General features: G+C 36.0%; 1 protein-coding gene across 9 annotated transcripts in view; it reads right to left on the reverse strand.

The window, feature by feature from the left end:
- The window catches only part of disp (RND transporter family member dispatched), a 74,245-nt gene that overhangs the window by 17,698 nt on the left and 29,942 nt on the right, over positions 1–26,605 (reverse strand). For all 9 annotated transcript variants that reach the window (XM_076464624.1, XM_076464621.1, XM_076464620.1 and 6 more), the window contains exons 4-5: positions 17,716–18,061; positions 10,513–11,295 (exon numbers count right to left, since the gene is read on the reverse strand). In XM_076464624.1, coding sequence (XP_076320739.1) covers positions 10,513–11,295; positions 17,716–18,061 — 1,129 coding nt within the window. The remainder of the gene's footprint in view (positions 1–10,512; positions 11,296–17,715; positions 18,062–26,605) is intronic.

A 26,605-nucleotide genomic window follows, 5' to 3' on the forward strand; every position in this document is an offset into this window, starting at 1 on the left:
CAAGTCATATAACCACATGAGAAAGTTTTTCAATTTTAATTTCTCAATCTCACTGACTGAATATTGTTCAATGTTTCTTGCTGTGTTACAAACATACTCACCATAATTATAAATGCAACAAATAAAACAATAGCACAAGGACAATGTGCTAGTGCTAGCATGAAGTAACTAATTAAATTAATTAACCAATTTATCAACCCTTAGTATATACACACAATCACAACTCTCACTAGATCACTCACTATAGTGTGTCATCACATGTACAGTAAACACGCACACTCACAATGTGTACACACACCATATGTGAATAAAAATGCATACCACACACACACACACACACACAAACCATTATTTGCACATGCTATAATATTATGGTGCACACCTACATTGATGATATACATATGGTATATCAATACAAATGACTGATGCATAAGGCATGTATGAAAAAGTTCCTGAACAAGTGGAAAAAAATGAATGTGTAAGAATGGGTACACAAAAAGGTGAGGAAACAAGGTAGGAATAAGCAAGGTGTAATAAAACTTCCTCTGTATAATCTCATAAGGAGACATGCCCAACATCATTCCTAAACCAGGTACTTTGCTCAATGTGGAAAAAGGTGTTGCAAGCCAAAACCCAGGCAATCAGGAAACGACATCCCTGTGGAAATAGGAAAGAGAATCATACCACCAGCAAGGGAATCTCAATCAAGGAAATATGTAAACCACATCACTGAAAAAGACAGAAAACACCCCAACAACAGTAACATCCTCAAAATAATATGAACATTAAGGGATAGTGGAAAGGGAAGAGGCGTAGTAATCTGCAAATACCTCCACCCTCACTCACAACACATGAAGTAAGAGTATAAGCGAGCGAAGGAATATATACATCTGTAACACATATGAGGATTTATGTGATTGGTTCAGTTCTAAATCCAAAATTCAACATCTAGAAACCAACATTCAGGCAGGGGTATAATGAGAGATCCAAAACGGAGGGGTGAACAACAATTCTGAAGACTTACTCTAAAGTTACATAGCAGAGGACATCTCGTCATCTACACCAGCAAAACACCCAGTCCTACTCTCAGCTGAATGGTTTCATTAACATTTAAGTATATTTAACATATATATATATATGTATTATTTATTTCTCATTAACAAATTCAGGAGGATGCCTTCATGGTCCATAAACCCAATGGCTCTGAACTGGAAAGTGGCAAGGTATCTCAAACTCTACTACAAGAAAGTGTGAGAAGAAGAAAAAGCAGTGAAGGGTCCAGAGAAATGACAACACCTGACACAATGCAATTGGTGACACAAAACCCTATTTGGAAAAGAAAACCATACTGATTTATTCAATACAAAGCAGAGGAAGGGATGGGTGGGTACACCTTTCTGTTTTACCCATGAATTACATGGGTGAGTACAGTAAAAGACAGGCATATTAATGAATCAAATATATAACAAATAAAAACCTACAAGTGATCTTGTGAAATACCCCATCTCAGCAGTGTGTGTTTAGTGGCCATAGAATTATAGTTGCTAAGTCATCAGAGCCTTAAAGTGCAGTTTTACTAGTTTAAGTATAGCTGAACAGGTACCACTAACCACAGAGGGGGATCCCATGAAAAAAATAAGAAGTATATATACTAAAAGGTAACTTTTCTATTTGCAATATCATGAAATAGTGAAGGATGGCAACAGGTGGATGACAAGGAAGAAAGAGCTATCAAAAGTAGAGAATGGGATATGAACATATGAGGTGTAGTCTCAGTGCTCAACAGATAACACATTTGACAAGCAGGGAAAAGGGAAGTTGCATGACTGGAATGAAGACACAAGAAACTGATGGTGGGAAGAAACATATAATGAATAAAAGGTCAAATGAGTCATAATTAAAATCATATAGGACAGGGAGAAATGGAAAAAAAAATCATTGGCAAAGCAGTAGAGTATGAGAAGGAAATAATGGGAAGTTGATTTATTAAAAAAACAAAAAAAACAACTGAAAACAATAAACCAACCCAAATTGTATACTGAACAAAACAGTTTATCTGGAACGAAACAAGAAGAAATGTAGAAAAAGGTAAGAAACAGAAAAGGCAAAGGAAAGGCAAGTAATATTAGGAAATGGGGTCCACACAAACAAAATTAAAGGAAAGAAGTATCATTAATCAAAACCAATGATAAGAAATTTGGAGTGAAAGAAACAAATGTAATACATGTTATATGTTGAAGAATAACAAAATAATTATCCAAACTAATGAGTAATCCAGAAGTATAACAACTGGAAAATGGAAATTAACAGACACTTGTTAAGCTTAAATGAACAATATATTTAACTTAATTTGCAATTAATCACAAATATAACTGCAGGTAAACCAAAAACAAAAGACATGTGTTAAGCCTAATTCAACAGTGCAGGACAAAAAAAATCACTAAGCTCTACAATAAAAATCTTAACCTAACAATAAGTATAATAATAATGCAAATTAAACAAATGATAATTTATAAAAGGACATAAGTGTGCATCAACAGTAACCTACATATGAGGCATAATGTGTAGAGGAAAAACTATATAGTTAAACCAATGATTAACATACCAGTAATATCGATTACAAGTAATCCTAAAATAACAAATACCTCCCAGTATCAGTGGTATAGGAGGATTGATACAAATAAGCCTATGTTCTAACCTGATCTGGACTATGATTATTGAACAATCTAACAATCGAATTAAACTTATGTTATAGAACTCAAATAACTATAGATAATAATATGAAAAATAAAATTAATGAAAGACCATAACAATATAATGTTTTATCTGTTCAAAATCAGCAGACTGTATGTCAAAATGTGTAGATGCCAAACTCGAGCCATGACTCAATGCGGATCAGTAAATTGGACAATCATTCTCACAACAAAGTAAAACTGAAAGTTTTCCCACTAAGTACAGCATCCTGAAGCCTACATAAACATAATAATAGAACATATAACCACCAAAGCAGCAACACAGAATTCATAATGCAAAATGCACAGCCAAACACAACTGTGTTGGCAGAAACAAATAAAAAGTTTTGTAATGAAGTAACAAGTTCCATAACTTGATAAAAAATATAAAATTATTCCATTGTGTAAGAATTAAAAAAATTACAAATACCACTAGTGTATAATAAATGGTAAATTTGTTGATAGAAATTAATACAAAGATGTAGTAAAAAAATGAAGAGAACACAAACTCAATGTTACAACACTAGTTCTGCCAAACAAGAAGTGACAGTTCAGCAGAAACGAAAAGGTTGGCTAATTGGATGGTTGATTTGGTGTTTTATGGCACAAAGCAGCTAGGCTATCTGCACCAAACACCTGGTAAAATATTAAAATTAAATTCAGTAAAATTCATAAAAGGACATTAAAGTAAAACAAAACAAAGTTTAAAAAAACAAAAATAGCATAAAACTAATGTTTACATCTAGTCTGCAATGTTAAGAGAAAAACTACAGTAATATAAGTTGTAAAGGACTTTCTGTACCATAACTGTAATTATCATAACTCGCCAGAAAGAAGACTAACAGGTAAGTACAAAAATTACTGTAAGTCACCTGAAGTTGGCCTTTCCAGTTCTGGTTCCAAGTTATTTGAAATTATGGCCATTTTCAAAAAGTAAAATAAGGAAAGTTTTAAAAGACATGTAACACAATTCTAATACTAACTCATCAGGATGACTAACAGGTAGTTCAAACAGCACTGTCAGTCACCTGAAGTTGGCCTTTCCAATCCTGCTTTCAAGTATTTTGATGTTATGGCCATTTTATAATTTCAAATTGAACTAGATGGACTGTGATTCTTAAAATGGAATCACATTAAAAAAGGTCTAATGTATATCTTAAAAAACTTAAATGGCATTAAATAGATTAATGGCCTTTAAAAAACTAAAAGCATTTCTAGAGTGGACAGTGTCACCTTGCCAATAACACTGTCTAACATTATGGGCAAACCTTGGGACAAAACATGTTTAAAATGCTGCCGTCATTGAGAGTCATAATGATGGCAAGAAAGTAAAATGTGGCTTATTGTGATCTGGGTGTCACACAGACTACACATCGGTGCATCAGTTCCAGATAAAAGAAAACGATGAGTTAAAAAACTGTGATCAATGAGTAGTCTAGTTAGAACAACTTCCTCTTTGCAATCCTTATAGAAGCATGACAGCCAAAGTCCAATATAGGGTTTTATTTGTAAAAGCTTGTTCTCATGTTGCTCACTCCAAGTTGACTGCCAGTTGGCACACATCCGAGCCTTGAATACAGGACCATGGTCCATGTATGGAACAGGCATAGAAGTGATAGTGCCAGAGCAGATAGATTTAGCTGCAGTGTTGGCAAGCTCTTTCCCGTGAATACCAACAAGGCCCGGTATCCAGAAAAACTGGGTAGAAGTAAATGTTAAAGAGAAATTGGCCAGTTTGTTTTGAAAATAAGTGAGAACAGAATATGAACTAAAGTGAAGCAATTCCAAGGCCAGTAGAGAACTAAGCGAGTCAGTATAAATAGTGCAGTTTGAGAACTGCTTAGCTTCTATGTGATCCAGGACAATAGAAATGGCATACAGTTCAACAATAAACACATAAGCTGTAGAGGAGATTCTGCATGCAACCACAGAACCACAACAAACTGTGGCAGAACCCACACAGCCACCTAATTTCGAACCATCTGTATAAATAGGGATGGAAGGATGGTTCAAAAGATGTTCAGCAAATAACAGACAGTATTTCCAATCAGGAGGGTCTGCTTTTCTCAGATGACTTAAAGATAGGTCACATTTGGGGACTGCAAGAAGCCATGGTGGTATGACTGACCAGTGGATAAAGCAATGTTATCCAAGGACAGTCCAAATTCACCCAACTGCTCCTGGATACAAAGGCCAAAAGGAACAATGGCACATCGTCTGTTGTGAAAAAGTATGGTTCCTTGAGGAAGGAAAATAAAACCCCAGGTGGGATGCTTTGGTAAGGAATGAAGTTTTAAAGCATATAGTATAGACAGTTGCAAATGGCAGTGGTGAAAAGGAGGTTCATGAGACTGTGTATAAGCTCAAAACTGGGGAAGTGCAGAAATCCCCAGTGCAGATCCAAAGTCCTTGATGATGAATGGGGTCAAGCATCTTTAAAACCGAGGTTCTGGCAGAGCCACAGACCAGTTATCCATAGTTGAGTTTCAAACGAATAACAGCATGATACATCTGTAGCACAGAACACCGATCTGCTCCCCAAGTGGTGAAAGAGAGGACATGGAGGATGTCCAGTGCTCATGTACATTTGACCTGTATCTGCTTCATGTGAGGTAAAAAAGGTCAGCTTATGGTCAAAGATAAGCCCCAAGAACTTTGTTTCAGGGACCACAGGCTGCTTAACTTCACCCATATGGAGTCCAGGATCAGGGTGAATACCCTGTCAGCAGCAAAAGTGCATGCAAATGGTTTTAGAGAGAGAGAAGTTAAAACTGTTTGCTGTGGTCCACTTCAGTAAATGATCGAGGGCAGTCTGTAGCTGCCACTCAATATACCTCATGTTCGACAACTGACATGAGATGTGAAAGTCATCGACATAGAGCCCGTTTGAAACAGTGAGAGAGAGTTGTTCAGTGATGGCATTAATCTTTATACTGAAAAGTGTTACACTCATAACACAGCTCTGAGGGACTCCAAGTTCCAGTAGAAAAGAAATGGGAAAGTGTTGAACCATCACAAACTTGGAATCATCTGTCCATGAAAAAATGTTTAATAAAAATGAGCAAATAGCCACGTAACCCATATATATGGAGGTCTCGCAAAATGCCATACCTTCATGTTGTATCATACACCTTAATGTCAAAGAATATTGATACAAGATGTCGTTTGAGAAAGGCTTCTCTGATTGACGTTTCAAGTACTGGGTGGACAAGAGAAAGTTGTATGATTCTAGGAACCAAACAAGACGAGCATTAACCATCCTCTCTTAGATCTTATAAAGACAGTTCATCAAAGCAATTGAACAATAGTTTGAAGGAATCTTGGAATCCTTCCCAGGCTTAGAGAAAGGAAGGACAATAGAATGGTGCCAGGCATCAGGAAAAACATTCTTCTGCTAGATCTGGTTATAAACAATCAGAGGAAAAGCAAGAGAAGCAGGAGATAGATGGTGTAGTATTTCATAGTGTACATCATCAGGTCCAACCGATGTACTGCCAGACAGATGAAGGGCCAGTTTAAGTTCTACGAGTGTAAAGGGACAAGCATAGTCATAGAGACAATCAGCTCAAAATGAAAGAGGTGATCCCTCTGGTCAAGTCTTAATAGCTAAGAAGGTGGAGAAAAAGCAGAAGTGCTAGATACCCAGCAAAAGCTTTCACCTGGAGTATTGGTGATGCTCCAGGCATCTGCTACTTCCTGAAGGGGACAGAATTATATTGCCCACTGACCTTTTAAATGCTGTTCTATATGACTTTGAAATTGGTGGTAACCGATATGCTGGTTGTGGACTTAATCCAAGATTCCTTCTGACTTTGATGTCTCACTCACTGAGCATGTGCACAGGCCTGCTGAAAAGCAATGCAGTTCAGGAGTGTGGAATATCTACAGAAAGTATTCCAGGCCTGTTTTTGAGCCTTCCGTACCATATAGCAGGCGGGATTCCACCAGACAAGAATATTGTGAAAAATGTGTCGAGGTTTTAGGAATACATTGATGAGCTGTTTGTATAATACAGTCAGTTACTGCTGCCACAGTCATCTATTGATGGCTTACAGATGATGGCAGGATCAAGTTCTGCAAGAGTAGTGAAAGAGGGCCAGTTTGCATGATCCAGTTTCCACCGGGGCATGCAGGTCGGGTGGCATTAACCACGGCCAGTCTCTCTCAAAATTACAGGAAAATGATCACTGCCTCTTGGATTATTGTTGACCCTCCATGAAAAATGGGAGAATAATGAAGGAGAGGAAATTGAGAGACCAATAGCAGTAAAGGACTGACTAGGTGCATGAAAGTAAGTGGAAGAACCAGTATTGAAAAAAGAAAGGTTGTGATCAGAGAGCATACACTCTACAGAGCAACCACTCCTTTCAATATCAGCACTTCCCCAGAGGGGATGATGTCCATTAATATCCCCCAGGTTTAAAAAGGAAACAGCAACTTTTCAATGAGAGCATCAAAATCTGATTGATCATAGGTCTCTCCAGGCAACAGGTTGAGAGAACAAACAGTGATGGTATAACCCAATGAAACATGGATGGCTATGGCCTCTAAGGGTGTGTCGAGTAGCAGAGACAGGGTGGGCACATGCTGATCAACCAACAGTTCCACCCATCCATGCACTCATCCATCACACAGCCTGTCATTTCTGTACAAATAAAACTGCCAAAAGGTGACTGTATCAGCAAAGACATACAGGATGGTAGGAAGCAATCAGTGTTTTGATGTCATCAAGATTAAAACATAAACATCAACGGTTTCATTGTACAAAGGTGGCCATTTTTATTTATGTGTAGGCAAATTGGGTGGAGAACCCTTCACTTTACGACCACGTCTTTTTTCTTTTCTGTCCTTTTTTGAGGGAAGTCTCTCGACCTCCTTAGATCCTGCCCTGGGTTGATTGAGCAGGTGTTTACTGTTGGAAGAGGATTCCAATGATTGAGGACATGAATGAATGATCGTTTTGCATCTTGGGGTGGAAGAAGATGTATCCGAGGAAATGCTAGTACCCGGAACCAAAAGAAGTGGATCTTTGGATTTGTTAGAATGTATGTAAGGGACAGAGATGGGTGTTGAAGTTGATTTATCAACGTTTTTAACCATGGAGGGTAAATGACTTTTCATTTATTTTGAGAACAATTATTTTGGAGGCACAGAGATCTGTCTACACTCCCACTGTAGTAATGAAAAGAAGTGCACCAGCATAAGTCCGAGATGAAGTGGTGGACAGCAACTTTTGATCCTCAGAATAAGTAATGTTACGAATTGTTTTCAAATGCTGTACCTCTTTTTCTTCCAACCATTTAGGGCTAAAAAGAAAGTAGGAAGGGCATTGCAATTGACACAATGAGGGTCGCAGTCCTTGCCACCACAACGAGCACACCTTAAGGAACCACAACATGATGTCTTCGAGTTACCAAACCCCTTATACTGGAAACATCTGAGAGGTTTTGGAATGTATGGCTGTACCTTGCACTTATGATAACCTGCCTTGATGGTAGCAGATTCTTGCTGGTTTCTCCACCCAAGGAATTTCTGACTTGGCAATGTTCTTCAAATTCCTCTCAACAAAGATAGGAAGTTACACTTGTCAAGAGAGTATGTCAAACTCTTACTGAATAAAGTTTGTTGCATGATGATTTGTATGTGACACACACTTGAATGCTTAATTCTAGATTGGTGGGAGCATCAAGGCTTGTGGTATGTTCAAATTGTTTTTCATATAGATGGCAGCACATGAGAAAAGGTAATGTACCATATTGGAATATCCAATTCTTTTGGTGTCGCATAAACATACTCATAGTGTGCATTTTGCTTCCAGTTGTTTGATTCACAGAAATTTCTAGCTATTGTATGATAAGCATAACTAAGTTTGATATGTTTCGTCCACCTGGCTTACTGTACAAAGGACAGAAAAAAATAAAGTAGGCATGGACAGGATGTTGGAAATGCCCATTTGTGAGGTTCTACTGAGGAAGTTTTATTCCACCATGCTTATTCCTACCTTTTTTTCTCACTTTTAGGTGCACCCATTCATACACCTTCAATCCTTTTAAAAATATTTTTTGACACTTATTCAAATAGGAGTACTGATTACACCACAATACAGCACCAACAAATTTAAACAGGTGTTGTGCCTGTATTACAATACACCACTGGCATATTGAAACAGAAGTATGTCTGTATTACAATACAATATAGACACATTCAAAGAGGAGTCTGTGGTGTAATATAATAAATCACTAGCAGTCTGAAACAACGGTCCTGTCTATGTTACAGCAGGTACACTCAAAGTCCTTGTAATAACAGTACATTATAGGATCATTGAAGTTGTAGTCTAGGCTAAATTACAATACACCACTGACACATTCAAACAGAAACTCTGCCTGTATTACAACAAGCAGTAGTATACTGAAGCATAAGTCCTGCTTACATTATAACACAACAATTGTGGATTTTAACAGTAGTTCTGCCTGTATTACAAAACAGCTTATACATTGAAACAGAAGTTCTGGCTACAATACAATACACCACTTCTAAATTCAAAATGTATTTCTGTCTATTCTACAATACTCCATGGGCATTTTAAACATGAATATTGGATGTATTACAATAAACAAATTACATTTTGAAACATAAATTCTGTCTATATTAGGAAACACAGTAGGTACACTCAAACAGGATCCCTTCCTATATTACAATACAATGATATCACATTTAAACATGAGAACCTGCTTGTCTTACAAACAACAAATGCACATTTAATGAAGAGCTCAAAGGATATGAAAATACAACTCTGGCACAGGAGTTCAGTGTGCATTGTAATACATCATTAGGAAATTCAAACAGGTGATTTCTACATATGACAACACACAATTTGTACATTCAAAAGGACACCTGACAATATTACAAGTCACTACTGGCCAACTGAATCAGGAGTCATACCTGTATACACAACTGATAAATGTAAACAGAAGTCCTGCCTATGTGAAAATACAACCTTTGCATATTACAACAGACTACTGGCACAGTTAAACAGAAGTCCTGACTGTAATAAAATGCATCACTGGCACATTCACAACAGAAAACTGCTTGTCTTATGATACACTAGCAGCAGATACAAATAGAAGTCCCATATGTTTTGCAATATAACACAAGTGCATTTAATTAGGAGTCCTGCCTGTATTAGAATACATCAATGGCATATTCAAATAGAAGTCCTTGTACTTTGTAATACACAGGAATCTTGACTGTGGCATGGTGAAATAGTTTTGCATGTATAACAATACAAGACTGACACATTTAAATAGCAATTCAGCCTGTACTACAACAGAATAAATACACATAGAGGTTATTATCCTACCTGTGTTTTATGTATTAGAATATATAAGAGACAAGATAAAGATGCTCTCAGCCTGTATGATAACAGAATAGAGACAAATTTTGTCAGAAGTCCTGACTCTATCACTATTCAACAATGGCAGATTCAAACAGAAGCTCAGCCTTTTTTGTGTTAAAACGTATCTAAAAATCGTCTGTAAAAAAACTAGTTTGACACTATACAATGTAACCATGTAAAGACTAACTTTTTACATTAACAGTTAAGCAAGTCACTTTTAAATATTTCTAGATTTAATTCTTTAAGAAGTATTTGTAAAGTAATATATCATTATACAAAGACCAAAACTCATTCACACTCTACCTACCATTTGGCACAGAATTTGTAATTTTATCCTTGCTAGAAGTTTTTATAAGCTACCCGTTATTTATATGTGTCATTTACCTATTGCTATGAGAAGTGCAAGAAGATTCATGAAAGGAAAAAATTCAACTTGGTACACAGTAGTATAGAAGAAATATGCAACACCAAGAGAAAGAGCTATGGACACGATTGTCATTAATGTCACAAAGAATGATGTTGTATACATCCAGATGAAAAGGAAGATCACTCCTGCAGCTAGGCCTATTACTGTATCATGAAGTAAACATTCATTGAACAGTGTCTGCTTAAGACCCAGCTCCATGGCAACAACTTCTGTAATTCCATCTGAAAGCTTCTCTTCTTCTAAGTCTTTGAAATAATCCATGGCAGCAGTGCTCTGAGCAATTGGCAGGAAAATACTTGTATAAGTGAGCTGAGAAGTGTTTAGATGCAAATTTTCTGGGCTCAGGAAATAAATGTCTGTTAAATAATGGAAGATATTGTACACTGCATTGAAGTGGAAGCACCTTTGGGGAACTTCCCGACACAACCCAGCAGTACAATCATGACTGAGCTTGAGTTGGTGATAGTATCTGGCACATGACTTGAGCAGTTCAAACACTGATGCAATGTCTGTTTCTCTTATATCATGGCAGGAAGACCTGTTACTTAGTAAAGCTACATAGTTCGCAAGAGACCAGCTCCGACAACAAGACTTGGAGGGTGTCTGTTCACACAGTTCTTCAAAGTGCACTGAACTTCTTAATTTGGTCTCTTCAATTTGACAGACTGATTTTAAAGATGGCAGAGTGAATAGATTTTCATGGTTGACAGACTGAATTATCACATGTGCATAGTCTCGTCCTGAAACAGAAGTAACTAAGTTATATATCTTTTTTGTTACATAATGAAACAAATATGTTAAAATTAAACTTTATCAATAATATTACATTAATGACACAGTTGGACAAAGTCAGTATAAGAACAACTTTAAGAAGCACAGTAATAATTTATTATAATAAAAAACACACACACAGACTTCAAAATAACAAGAAATACATATTTTATTTTAACTATAAAAAGCACTTAAACATTTAAAAAGTGATGTTACCCTGGTAAAGAAAACAAAAGAACAACTTATACAATAATATTTTCTGCATGTTTAATTTGAACTTTTCTGACCAGTGTACAGTCAAAAAATGCAAATATTCAATGTGCTCATGACCTGAACTGATAAAAATAGTTCACACTATTGTTTACCATAATCAAAGAGTTTTTAAAACAGCCACATTTCATAGATGTATGTATTAATTGTGTAAATGTTTTACCTTAAATGAATAGTATAAAGCTGTTAGTCATACAAGATTGTTTAAATTAATAGTTATCATTTAGTTTATTTAGATATTTGATATTTAATGAATATTTAGTTTTCAGCTGGTATGTTAAAAACCAATTATTTAACAGGACCTCACAAGCCAGTGAGGGACACTTTTGTTGAAAAAAACAAACTATTTAATTTGGTTTTTCTTAATTTTAATTGAAATTTTTTGGGCATTTTTATTGGGTAAAAAAGAAAGCATCTTCCACACACTTCTTGTGTTGGGACTGCAAAATGTGATTTGAAGTTGTAAGGTTACTTAAGTCCATTAGTTCATCTTCAGTTAAAGAACAAGCACAAGAAGCATGTAAAATGACATGCAGATGTGTTTAAGAACCATTTAGATACCATGCAACAAGCTGAGTACAATATCATATCTATAACTGCTTTCAAAGCTATCATGATGCTTCAATCTTCCCTGCCGAATCACAGGTGAAATAGTTTGTAACTCAAATGAAACTGAACATAAAAAAATGATAGCAGAAGCATAAATGGTTGGCAATTGCTAAATTAATGATGCTGAGAATGTGGTTTTGCAGATATATATTGAATTTATTCCCAGCAGGTAGCCCTTAGTAATAGTTGGTTTGAAGACTTCAAGATGCTGTATTTCACTTAAAAATTTTAATATTTTACTTTTAATATTTAGAAAATTGTGGAGTAATGAGTCACCTTGGCTGCTGAGGGATGTATTAAAAATAAGTTATGACAGATTTCATTACATAACTCATTAAAGAGTCATACATTGCATATGTAGTTCAATTGTTGTATTACTGTTTGCATCTTTCTCAAAACTTACAAGTTTTTCTCACTATGCAAGTATTGTTATATAATAATGTCTCCTTGTTTGTAGAAAATTCCAGACCTCAGTTGGGTGGGTATATATATATACATTGGTGACCAAGTGAGTGCAAGTGAAGTTTACTTAGAAAATGTTAAGTTAACCAGCATGTGAGTGACTAGCTCTAACAGATAATACTTTAAAGTGAGTTTCATAATTCAACAGAAATAAAGGAAATAATTTGTCTTGTTAAAGGATATTCTAAAGTAACTGAAACTGTGTGGACTTCGATGAAAAAGGTTAGTTGGGTTTGGTGTTTTATGGTGCAAAGCAACTAGGCTACCTGTGCCAAACATCTGGTAAAAAGTTAAAATTAAAGTAAAATTCATAAAACAAAATTAAGGTAAAACAAGGCAAAGTTTAATTTTTGAACTAAAAACATAAATAGCACAAAATCTAATTTTTACATCTGTCTACAGTGGTAAAAAACAAAACTACAGTAATACAAGTTGTAAAGGACTTTCTGTGGCATAAATGTAATTATCAAAACACAGCAAGAAGACTAACAGGTAAGTTCAAAAACCATTGTTAGTCACCTGAAGTTGGCCTTTCCAGTCCTGGTTTTGAGTTATTTGATGTTACGGCCATTTTCTAATTTCAGATTGAACTAGAAGTACTTTGATTCTTAAAAGGGGATTGCATAAGAAAAGCCCTAATGTGTAAATTAAAAATCTTAAATAGCATTAAAAAAATTAATTGCCTTTAAAAAACTAAAAACATTTCTAAGGTGGACAATATCATCAATGCCAATAATGCTGTCTAGCGTTACGGATAAATCTTGGGATAAACATGTTCAAAATGGTGCCATTGTTGAGAGTCATAATGATGGCAAGACAGTAAAAAGTGGCTTACTGTGGCTTAAGTGTTACACATATGTCTGAGATGAAGTGGCGAACAGCAACTTTTGAGCCTCAGGGTAAGTAATGTTTTGAATTGTTTTCAAATGCTGCACCTCTTTTTCTTCCAACAATTTAGGGCAAGAACGAAAGTATGATGGGTGAGAGCCATTCCAATTGACACAATGAGGGTCGTGGTCCTTGCCACCACAATGAGCACACCTTAAGGAACTATAACATGATGTCTTCGAGTTACTGAACCCCTTACACTGGAAACATCAGAGGGTTTGGAATGTATGGCTGTACTTTGCAATTAAGATAACCTGCCACGATGCGAGAATGAGGACATTTGTCGGCACCATAATTCTATCTTTGTGAGTGGAGATATGCTTCATTGCTGAAACTCCTTGACTGGAGAAACCAGCAAGAATCTCTGACTCAGGGATGTTCTTCAAATCCCTCTCAACAGTAACTCCTCGTGACAAATTCAAAGTAACATGAGGCATAACCTCAATAGGTATATCCTCAATCACCTTTGAATACAAGAGGAGTTCATTGTGTTGAGATATGGGTGTTTCCACCAATATGTCACCAAAGCAAAGCTTTTTGAATGACTCTGGAGAGCCAGCATGTCCCTTCTGAATGAAAAAGGGAGACATCTGACCAAATGGTTTGTCTGGAAGAGAATGTAGTATAAGAAAATGAGATACAGATGTTACAGATGTTGAAAATTGCTGCTCAGAATCTTCAAAACATGGTTGTTTACCTATGGACAGTTTTTTCACTATTTTATTAAAGTTTTTATTTGGTGTATCCATAATAAAAAAAGAATGTTTTGGTGCCCACTGACCCCATCCACTATGGAGCCCTATGAAGGGATTCCCTACAATGCCAAACAAGGACACTGCAGCAATGCCAGGGTTTTGTGAGTACTATACCCAAACACCAGCAATACAATACAATGTCCACATCACCTGTTGAGAACATCCAACACTGGTCCATGATTGACCCTAGCCCAAGTGGACCACCTGACTGATCCTAGGGGGGCAACCCCAAAGCTGCCTGTCTACAGGAATTCTAGGCCAATGAGGTGTGTTAAGGTTGGACCCATTAACCACTAAAATCCTCTCCTCCTCTTCACTGGTCGCCATGCACTGCAAACACTTGGGTAGATGTTTAGATCCCAGAGTAGATAAACTGAAAGAACAAAAACTTCCTTGGGGGGAGTCCCCTCACAATGTACAGGAATCCACACCAAGGGGTCGATGAAAAAAAGAGATAATTATTTAAGTTTAGGATACAACTGTGATGACCCATGGGGTAACATAACTAAATTATTCATTGATACTACTGTGATAAGAAAAGACAAAAATAGTGTATCTTGTCAGTTGGATTCTAAAGTAATTGAAACAACTTGTTTGGACTTTTGACAAGAAAAGGAATTATTTAGTTTTAGATAAAACTGTGATTTCCTAAAGAGTAAAGAAATTTTGGACATGTGTTTGACTTCTTTTGAATATATATATTACTTTAAAACAAGTGGATTAAGTGCTGTTCATTTATTGTTCATATTTATTGCTATCAAGTCACAAACACCTACTGCAGAAGAATCCCAGCCTACTCATACTTAAAATCCCATTAACAGCCCATTGAACATAATCCTTTGGAATGTTTGATGCTCCATGTTACTATTATAAGACAATCTGTAAAGCTAACACTGTCTTATTCATTCATAATTGTTTTACTGTGGTATAATGTTGGAAAATGTATTTCTGACAGGCACTTACCTCCTATCACATAAATAGCTATTCTCATTCAGTGCCACCCTCTATACATAAACAAATTTTTAATACATGACACAAGTTTTTTATCACTCCTCCATTGGAACTGACTAATTCCAATGTGCATCTCTCATGCATATTATCATGTGTCAACCTTCCAACAATAAGAGTGCAACATATTCACATGATGCATGTGACTCCCCTCTATTCAATTACATCAAACTATCTCTTTTCTCACTAGTTTTCTGTGGAGGAGAAAAAAGAGAAGGAAGTGTGAGAACATGTTTGTTTGTTTTTTAATTTTGTGCAAAGATACATGAAGGCTATCTGCACTAGCCCTCCCTAATTTAGCAGTGTGTAAGACTAGAGGGAAGGCAGCTAGTCATCATCATCCACCACCAACTCTTGGGCTACTTTTTTACCAATGAATAGTGGGATTGACCATCATGTTATAACATCCCCACAACTGAAAAGGCAAGCATGTTTGGTGTGATGGGGATTCGAACCCACGACCCTCAGATTATGAGTCGAATGCATTAACCCACATGGCCATGTTGTTCAGATAAAGACAGTCTTACCTCTAATGAGAGAGAGTGGACTGATTCAAAGCCTATGTTGGACAATATGTACAAATGCCATCACCCAACAAGGAGCTAAACCACCAGTGTGAATCTGAATACTAGGGGATGGAAGAAAAACTAAATAAGGTTGAGAGGCAGAATCATATAAAAGGGAAGAGCTTGGATCATAAGAAATCGAAGCAACAGATTTTAACATGATATACCTAAGAAATAAAATTTGAAAAAGCCAAAAAGGGCTGAACAGAATTATCAGACTAGGTGTGGGAAGAAACAGCAAACTCTTGAGGGAAGACAAATGACTGAAATCCTCAGCAGTGTGGCCAGAATTGAAAGGCTCAAGAGAAAGAAGGGAAATGGGAGGAGACAAAAGATGTCCCATGATGCTCAGTCTCCCTGCAAATAAGTGCTGATGCATCCCTCAACAAGTTGCCTGAAGTAAGTCTTCAGATGAATTAGATGGACTTGAAGTGGTAATGTGAACTTTGGAATGCACATTTGACATTGAACAAACAAGCAAAAGATTTGACAGCAAAACATGTGCAAATAATTGCTTTCAAAATGAAAGTGAAAACTGCTTGAAACAAAATGAGGTGCAACTTAGACTAGGGTAAACCAACCTGAGCAAAACTGGACAAAAGAAAGGCATCTGGATTCAAGGACTGCCATATGAGAAGTGGTGGTTCTGTAGTAGCTGATAGAGGGAATCACATGCATTAGGTAATGGTGGTGCTCTCCTATTTAGGGACAGATGATTTGCATGAGAGATATGTTGAAATCTTTGAATCTAACAGTGGGAATGCATAAGGCTTGTGGTTTGTATTATAAAATGTTCACCTATAGTGAGCAGCACAAAACAGGACAAGGTAGTCTTGTGAGAGGAGGGAACTACTGTATCAGAATTAGTCTAATGCTACAAGTAATTTGGTTCATGAATCCATAAACTAATGAAACCTGGAAATTTATAAGATTTGCTGATAACAAAAATTTTATGCTTGGTTGGCTGTAATAAGGATACTTTTATTTTGCATAGAGACTCATATTTTCTAGTTAGTTGAAGAATCAACAATAAATATATATATATATATATTTATTAGAGAAAAATTAATATTGATAAAGTTCAGTAAACAAAATCTAAAGGAGGTACTGCATTAAAAAAAGCAAATCCAAACCTCTGACTAATTATATTAGTTTGTTATAGCCTAAAAATAAGCTGAAACAAAAACAAATAAAAAAAAAAACTTAATACAAGCCAAAACAGTCTACCATGGCATTGGATAGTTACTGCTTATGCTTCAACTGGAGTACTGTGTGCAGTTTTGATCTCCTTAGCTACTATATGATGATTCTGGTTATACATGGATTGTTATAGGAGAATAAGATTAACTTGTTTTCTCTTGTTTTCTCTTGAAGGAAAAGAGGGAGCAGTTGTGATCTAATTAAAGTGACTAGAACTATTGAGAGAAATGATGAGAATGAGGTATCAGATTCTTTCACGTTGAATTCTGTGGGCAGTAGGACAAGAAATCATTAGTCTGTGACCTGTAAAGATCATAAACATCTCCATTTATGATTATTTCTACAATAAAATGGTAAATCTATGGGAAAAAAATTAGCTTTTAGTACGTTATAGGCTGCATCTTTACAGAATGTTAAGATAAAGGTTGTTGAAAATTTTGGGACCACTGCTGGATCTAGCAAATAGATTTTATTTCTTGAAGGAAGCTGGGAGTCATGACACAATTGACTGATATAAAGGACCTTTGATATCCTGGACTTTGCAATAAAAACAAAGCGTAATAACATTATAATTTATACCTTATAGCTTTCTTTCACACGTACATGTAAACACATGTATATGAGAACAAACCTGGATCATTACAAAAGAAACTTCCACCAACTGGAGAATAGTTATTCTGTCTTCCTGAGCTGCGTTCTCTGTATGCTGGCAGTTCTTCTTTTATCTGGTTTATGCCTTCCTCTAGTTCGACCCAGGGACCAGACTGCCTCTCACTTGCATTGCCTCTTGTCACGCTGACAAACTTCTGTTTACTTGCTGTAGCTTTATCAGAGAAGTAGCTGTCATCCATGCCTACAGTATCGGGATCTTTTCTTAGCACCATGGTCAGAGGTTGATTAATCCAGCCTGTGTTATCCTCTAAGTTCTTCCATGCTGTTAACCGCTGAGATAACACTGTACCTCTAGGCTCAAAACCCTAGTTACACAATACATTTTACTATATTTACTTATCTATGTAATTGTATAAAACAAATACTACTACATGAACTTTGTTAAATATATTCAAAAGAATAAATTCACATCTTTATCTTTATAACTCAAAGAAACAGAGGATGAAGAGAAATATAGATCTATGTTTCAAAAGAACCAAACATACTTTGTATAAACCAGTCTCATGCTCAATGAACAATAACCCACTAGAGTACACAGAATTTAAAGTGAAGAAAGATGTTTTAATACTGAACATCATTTATCAGTACAGGAATAGAAACAAACATACTGAATTGTTATGAAATACATCCTCTAGTTGTTTTGAAAACAAGATAGTCATGAAAAAGTTTTAAAATGAAGCACTGTTTATTGTATTTTTATTTGTTTACTCTAGTTGCAGGCTTGAAAATATAATCTTTGCACTATGATTCAGCATATTTCTCCTTTTCTTGTACTCCCTATTCCACCCTTTCAAATTAATAATTCATAATTACCTTGTTTCTTAAGTTTATGTCCATTTATGAGGAAATAATATGTAGATATGTATTCAGTTGAATGTTACATGCTTTACAAAAGTTTATTGCTGCTTTTGCATTTTTCCACCCAACCATTAATTCAGTGTTGAGCCAGGTGGTTTTGTGTAAAAGTACAATTAACAAATGAAGCAAAAAAATTAGAAAAAACAAATCACTCACAAGAGTAGAAAAATCTACTATAGTAACCATCTACTGTTAGAAAACTCCCTGAAATGTTCACACAAAACTACATAGAGACAAAGTATAAGAATGGAGTCAAGAAACAATGAAAAACAGCAACATTAGATATAAAGTCCTCAACATGTCACTTTTCAATTAATATTCATTAGTAAAATAGCAGGTTTTTTTAACGGCAGTAATTGAAGTACTTGGAGAAATTCTTCAGGGTAAAAAAACAAAGGCATTTGAACTGAGTTTAAAAATACCCTGTAAAAATACTCAATAGTGTATTCATTACTACAGACCACATTTTAGTAAAATAATCACAGCTGTTTTTTCTATAACAGCTTGTAAAATCATAATGAATGATAATAAGGCTGGTTTACTGTTATAAATATACACAAGGTTTCTCTAATAAAACAAAGCCTTTCTGACTAATACAAAATGGAGCATTTCAGAGTAGTATAATGGTGCTTAAATGGTTTTGAAGACCTTATGCTGATATTAAAGAACTGAGTAAATTTTAGAGGATGGAAATCTTGACTTTCAAGAATCAAATTAAAAACAGCCCAAAAAACTTCATAGGAACTTGTTTGGTAGCTGTGCATAAATTTTGGCACAGTATACCTGGTACTTAGTACTTGAATGGCTTTGAAGAAAAACTGACCAGTACTGATGAAAAAAAACCTGATAAAAAATCTCTTTCAAAAATCAACAAAAAATTGTTATATAATCTGCAGAATTCAGAGGTCTTTATATTGGTCAATTGGTTTGGTGTTTTATGGTGAAAAGCAACTAGGTTATCTGTGCCAAACATCTGGTAAAAACTGAAAACTAAAGTAAAATTATTAAAATTCATAAAAGGAAATTAAGGTAAAACAACACAATGTTTAATTTTTGGATTAAAAACATAAATGGCATTAAATACAATTTTTACATCTAGTCTACTGTGGTAAGAGAAAAACTACAGTAATACAAGTTGTAAAGGACTTTCTGTAGCATAATAATAATCATCACAACTCACCAGGATGACTAACGGGGTAAGTTCAAAAATCAGAATTAGTCACCTGAAGTTGGCCTTTCCAGTCCTGATTTCAAATTATTTGATATTACTGCAATTTTCTAATTTCAAATCAAACAAGATATACTTTGATTCTTAAAAGGGAATCACATTAAAAAAGGTCTAATGTATAAATTAAAAATCTTAAATAGCATTTAAAAGATAAATGACCTTTAAAAACTAAAACATTTCTAAAGTAGACAGTTTCACCATCACCAATACCGTCTAATGTTGTGAATAAACCTTAGGACAAAACGTATAAAATGGTGCCATCATTGAGAATTGTAACAATGGAAAGATAATAAAATGTTGCTTATTGTGACCTGGGTGTTACACAGACAACACATTGGTACATCAATAAGTCCCAGATAAAAGAAAATGATGAGTTAAAAAACTGCGACCAATGTAAAGTCTAGTTAGATCAACTTCCTCTTTCTGATCCTTACAGAAGCAAGATGGCCAAAGTCCAATAGAGGGTTTTATTTGGAAAGGTTGTTTTCACGTTGCTCACTCCAAGTCAACTACCAACTGGCATGGAGCCAAGCCTTGAATACAAAACTATAGTTCATGTACGGAACAGCCACAACAGTGAGAGTAACAGAGCAGACAGATTTAGCTGCTGCATTGGGAGCCAATTCCCAACAATACCAACATAGCATAGTATCCAGAAAAACTGGATAGAAATAGATGGTAAAGATAAATGAGCCAGTTGGTTTTGAATATCGGAGAGAACAGGATATGAACTAATGTGAAGTGCTTTCAGGGCCAGTAGAGGACTAAGAGAGTCAGTATAAATAGTGCAGTTTGAGTACTGCCTAGCTTCTGTGTGATTCAGAGCAAGAGAAATGGCATACAGTTCAGTAGTGAACACACAAGCTGTAGAGGGGATTCTGCGTACAACCACCAAACCATGGCAGAGCCCACACAGTCACCTGATTTTGACCCACCATCTGTATAAATAGAAATGGAAGGATGGTTTGAACGATGTTCAGCAAATAACAGACAGTATTTCCAATTGGGAGTGTCTACTTTTCTCAAATAACTTAAAGATAGGTCACATTTGGGGACTGTAAAAAGCCATGGATGGATGGGCAAACCAGTGAATACAGCAATATTATCCAAGAACAGACCCAATTCATCCAACTGCTTCTGGATACAAAGGCCAAAAGGAGTAATGGCAGATCATCTTTTCTGAAAAAGCATGCTCCAATGAGAAAGGAAAATACAATCCCAGGTGGGATGCTTTGGTAAGGAATGAAGTTTCAAAGCATACAGTAAAGACAGTTGCAAATAGCAGTGGTGAAAAGGAGGTTCATGAGACTCTGTGTATATGCTATGAACTGGAAAAGTCCAGAAAGGCCTGGTGCATATCTGAATCCCTGATGATGAATGGGGGCCAAGGTTCTGGCAGAGCCATAGACCAATAATCTAGTTTTGATCAAATAACAACACAATATATCTTTAGCATAAAACATTAATCCCTTCCAAAAGTGGTGAAAGAGGGGACACAGAGGATGTTCAGTGCTCCGGTACATTTGACTTGTAGCTGTTTGATGTGTGGTATGAAGGTCAGCTTATGGTCAAAGATAAGCTCCAAGAACTTTGTCTCAGAGACCACAGGCAGCACAACTTCACCGATATAGAGTTCAGGATCAGGGTGAATACCCCATCAGTGGCAAAAGTGCATGCAAATGGTTTTAGAGAGAGAAGTTAAAGCCATTTGTCATGGTCCACTTCAGTAAATGATGGAGGGCAGTCTGTAGCTGCCGCTCAATATACCTCATGTTCAACGACTGACAGGAGATGTGAAAGTCATCGACATAGAGCCTGTTTCAACAGTAAGAGGGAGTTGTTCAGTGATGGCTTTAATGTTTATACTGAAAAGTGTGACACTCAAGACACAGCCCTGAGGGACTCAAGTTCCCATAGAAAAGAATGAGAAAGTGTCAAACCCACATGAACTTGAAATTGCTTGTTCATTAAAAAATTTTAAAGAAAAATGGGCAAATGGCTACATAACCCACAAAAATGGAGGTCTTGCAAAATGCCAAAGCTCCATGTTGTATCATAAGCCTTCTCAATGTCAAAGAATATTGATACAAGATGTTGTCATTTGAGAAAGGCTTCTCTGATTGATGTTTCAAGTTGAATCAGGTGGTCCATAGTGGAACTCTGTCGTTGGAACCCACACTGGGTGGGTGAGTGGAGGTTGTTTGATTCGAGGAACCAAACAAGATGAGCATTAACCATCCTCTCTAAGGTCTTACACAGACAGCTCGTCAAAGCAATTGGATGGTAGTTTGAAGGAACCTTGGGATCCTTCCCAGGCTTGGAAAATGTAGAAGAACAGCTGGGCACCAGGCAACAGGAAAACAATCAGAAGAATAGCAAGAGAAGCAGGAGATAGATGGCACAGCATGTCATAGTGTATATCATCAGGTCAGACCAATGAAGGGCCTGTTTGAGTTCCACCAGTGTAAAGAGACAATTATAGCCAGAGAGGCAATGAGCTCGAAAAGAAAGATGTGTATGCTCTGCCCGAGTCTTGATGACTAAGAAGGTAGAAGAAGAAGAAGCAGAAGTGCTAGGTGCCCAACAAAAGCTTTCACCTAGAGTATCGACAATGCTCCAGGTATCAGCTACTTCCTGACCATCTGAGAGCAAGATCGAGAAGGGGACAGAATTATATTGCTGACTGACCTTTTAAATCTTGTCTCATATGACCTTGGAACTGGTGGTAGAAGATATGCTGGTTGTGAACTTAATCCAAGATACCTTCTGGCTTTGATGTCTTGCCCACCAAGCACATGCACAGGCTTACTGGAAAGTGATGAGGTGTGAGAGCATGGGATACCCACAAAAAGTATCCTGTAAGGAAAGATATACAGGATGGTGGGAAGCAATCAATGCTTTGTTGTCATTCATTGTATCAAGGTGGCCATTTTTATTTAAGTGTAGGCAAATTGGGTGGAGAGCCCTTCTTTCTGTGACCATGTCTTTTTTCTTTTTTATCTTTATTCGAGGGAGGTCTATTTACCTCCATGGATCCTACCCTGGATCGATTGGGCAAATCTATGTTGTTGGAAGAGGATTCCAGTGACTGAAGACGTGAACAAATGATTGTTTTGCATCTTGGGGTTGGAGAAGGTGTACCAGAGGAATTGCCCATACCTGGAACAAAAGGAAGTGGATCTTGGGATTTGCTGGAATGAATGTCAGGGACAGAGATGGGTGTTGACATTGATTCATCAACGTTTTAAACCATGGAGGTCAAAGGACTTTTCATTTGTTTCGGAATGATTCATATGGAGGCACAGAGAAATCCATCTGCTCTCCCACTGTAGTAGTGGAATGAAGTGCAGCAGCATACATCCTAGATTAAGTGGCAGAAGCAACTTTTGAGCCTCAAGGCAAGTTATGTTTTGAATCATTTTCAAATGCTGCACCTCTTTTTCTTTCAACCATTTAGGGCAAGAATGAAAGTAGGATGGGTGAGAGCCATTGCAAATGATACAATGAGGGCCTGTTTCACACTCAGAGGCATCATGGTCTTTGCCACAGCAACAAGCACATGTCAAGGAACCACGACATGATGTCTTCGAGTGACCAAACTACTGACACTGGAAACACCTGAGAGGGTTTGGAATGTATGGTTGTACCTTACAATTAAGATAGCTTGCCTTGATGGTGGCAATGGATGTGGTGATGTAAATGTCAGAACGAGGACATTGGTTGACATCATAATTCCATCTTTGCGAGTGGAGATACACCTCATTGCAGAAACCCCTTGGGTGGAGAAACCAGTGAGAATCTCTGATTCGGGGATGTTCTTCAAATCCCTCTCAACAATAACTCCTCATGACAAATTCAATGTAACATGGAGGCATAACCTCAATAGGTATGTCTTCCATAGCCTTTAAATACAAGAGGAGTTCACTGTGTTCAGATATGGGTGTTTCCACCAATATGTCACCAAAGCGAAGCTTTTTGACTGACTCTGGAGAGCCAGCATGTCCCTTCTGTATGAAAAAGGGAGACATCTGACTGATAGGTTTATCTGGAAGAGAATGTAGTGTAAGAAAATGAGGTACAGGTGCTACAGATGTTGATGATTGCTGCTCAGAATCTTCAAGTCATGGTTGTTTACCTATGGACTGTTTTTTCACTATTTTATTTAAATTTTTATTTGGAGGTTCCACAATAAAAAAAAAAAGATATTGTGCCCACTGACCCTACCTACCATGGAACCCTATGAAGGGATGCACTATAATGACAAACAAGGACACTGCAGCAATGCCAGGGTTTCATGAACACTATACCCAAACACCTGTTGAGAAATTCTAACACTGGTATTTGGTTGACCCTAGCCCAAGTGGACCAGCCAATTCAACCTAGGAGGGCCACCCCAAGGCTACAGTGTAGTGTTAGGGTTGGACCTCTCAACCACCAAGATTCTCTCCTACCCTTGTCGGGTCACTATGCAGAGCAAGCAAGTGGGTGGATGTTTGGATTCCAAAGGAGATAAAATGAAGGAACAGAACCTTTCCTGGGAGTTTCCCCTCACAACATACAGGATTCCACTCCAAGGGGGTCTTTATGTTTTGGTATATAAAATTCATATAATTAGATTTAATTTTCCCATACTTTTCCCATTTTGAAAATTCACTTCTCCTTGTAAGACACATTTTTGAAAATATATCAAATACACTTCACAGAATTGAGGAAAAACAAGACAAGTGTACATTATACAAATACATAATTTATTCACAACTATGGTTTAACCAGTAAGGAATCATCAGATACATTGCCTTTACTGGCAAAATCATGGTCATGAATAAAAGATGTATTTGTGAAGAATACAATTGTCTTGTTTTCCCTCAATTCTGTAATTATGAATTTCACTGTGTCAACAGTTTCAAGTGTCAGTTGTAAAAAAAATACTTCATTTCCTCCCAGAAAGTAATTTATTTTTCTTGATAATCAGAAAGTGTCATTTTGTATATTCGATCCATTTCAACTTGATTGATTTTCATTAACACCTCTCTTCTGAAACTTTTATTTTGCTGATTGCAGTAGTCACCACTTCTAGATATAGTCATAACAACATCACATAAATTAACAGAGGCTATTGGTGGCCTATGTCCTTTCAAAATGGTGACAGAAAAGGGTAGGTAAGAATATTTTTGTAAATAATATTATTAGTTGCAATCAAATATACTTTATTTTAAATAGATAATTTTTTGGTTTATTTTGTGTACATTTAAATATGATACTTTAATAATGCCAAATAAATAAGTATTTAAGTCACATTTAAGTAAATGGAATATTTTGCACTCATTATTGAACTCTCTAAACTAAACAAGTCCTACTTGATATAATTTCATGGTGTGTGTGTGTGTATGTGTTTTGTTATAGCAAAGTCACATTGGTCTTTTTGCTGTGTCCACTGGGGAAAATCAAATCACTGATTTTAGCATTGTAAATCTGAAGACATATCACTGTCACACTAAGGGACATATTTTCATGAAAGAAAACTGCTTCAACTTTCAAAAGTTAATATTTTCCTTTCCTGTAAATATATTTCATATAGATACTTACCCTTCTGCATCACATAGTTATTACCTCATATGCAATTGTCATGGAATTTCCTGCATATGCCACAAGCCTTGAGCAAACTCTTACCCTTACACATGTTTATGTCTATTGTGCCAGCCTATATGTCAGATGAATGAAAAGACAAACCCAATTAGTTTGTCAGAATTTTATATGTATTGGTGGATATGATTTTTTCCAGTAGATGTCTGTGAGTGTTGATGATAAATTTCAACAATAAACAAACAGGATACAGTATATGTATTTTAAAATAATATATTACAACATGTCAAACATCTATACAAATGTTCCTTATACTGCTGGTTGTGACAGTAGAATCCAGAACGTTCAATAATTTTCTTGTTTCATCAAAAGTCTACACAACTTTGTTCATTTACTTTACAAGACACTTGAGAAAACAAATTATTATTTTCTACTTCATTGTTATAATACAATGTGATAATTAATTTCACAAATTGCCACTATATGTTCCTTATGGCTGAGCTCACAATCATCCATTCTAGATCTACTATTTTACATAAATATTCATAGAAGAACAGATACAAATTGGTCATACTTGAAGAGAAATTAGTACTCATTGGAATACCTACCATTTGTTTATAGACGTTAACTATTATAAATGCAGAAGTACATAATGTTTTTGCATTGTCTCTTAGTGAAGTTATATTCCATAATATCCACTTGTGCATCTATACAGTTATCAAACAGATTATTAAATACTCTAATAAGGTTTTTAAAATCTGTTGTAGTATATAATGTGTTAAAATTGTAGGTGGTAACACAACTGGCTGTTTTTAAAGAATCTAGATTACTTGGATATTCTGCAGTTGAGTATTATTTTTTATAATCCCTAAAAATGTTTTGAACTTCTGAACTAAAATTTTGTTAAGCACAATGGAAATGGATTTGGTAACTGTATTTAAAAAAATAGTAATAAAACTAAATTTTGTGTGATTCTTATGTAGTTTAGGAATAGCATATAGAAATGGTGATTTATAACATTTTGTGTGTATATATATATATTCCATTTTTAATGGCTTTCCTTATATTTGTAATAATAGTATCTTTCTTCAAAACAGTTTTTGTAAAAGTACTTGAGGTATTGATTTCATCAATTAAAATTTGATTGTTTATGATTTTTTTACATATATAATTAAAATTA

Source organism: Tachypleus tridentatus, chromosome 10 (genome assembly GCF_004210375.1).
Source record: "Tachypleus tridentatus isolate NWPU-2018 chromosome 10, ASM421037v1, whole genome shotgun sequence".
In the NCBI taxonomy this organism is placed as follows: domain Eukaryota; kingdom Metazoa; phylum Arthropoda; class Merostomata; order Xiphosura; family Limulidae; genus Tachypleus; species Tachypleus tridentatus.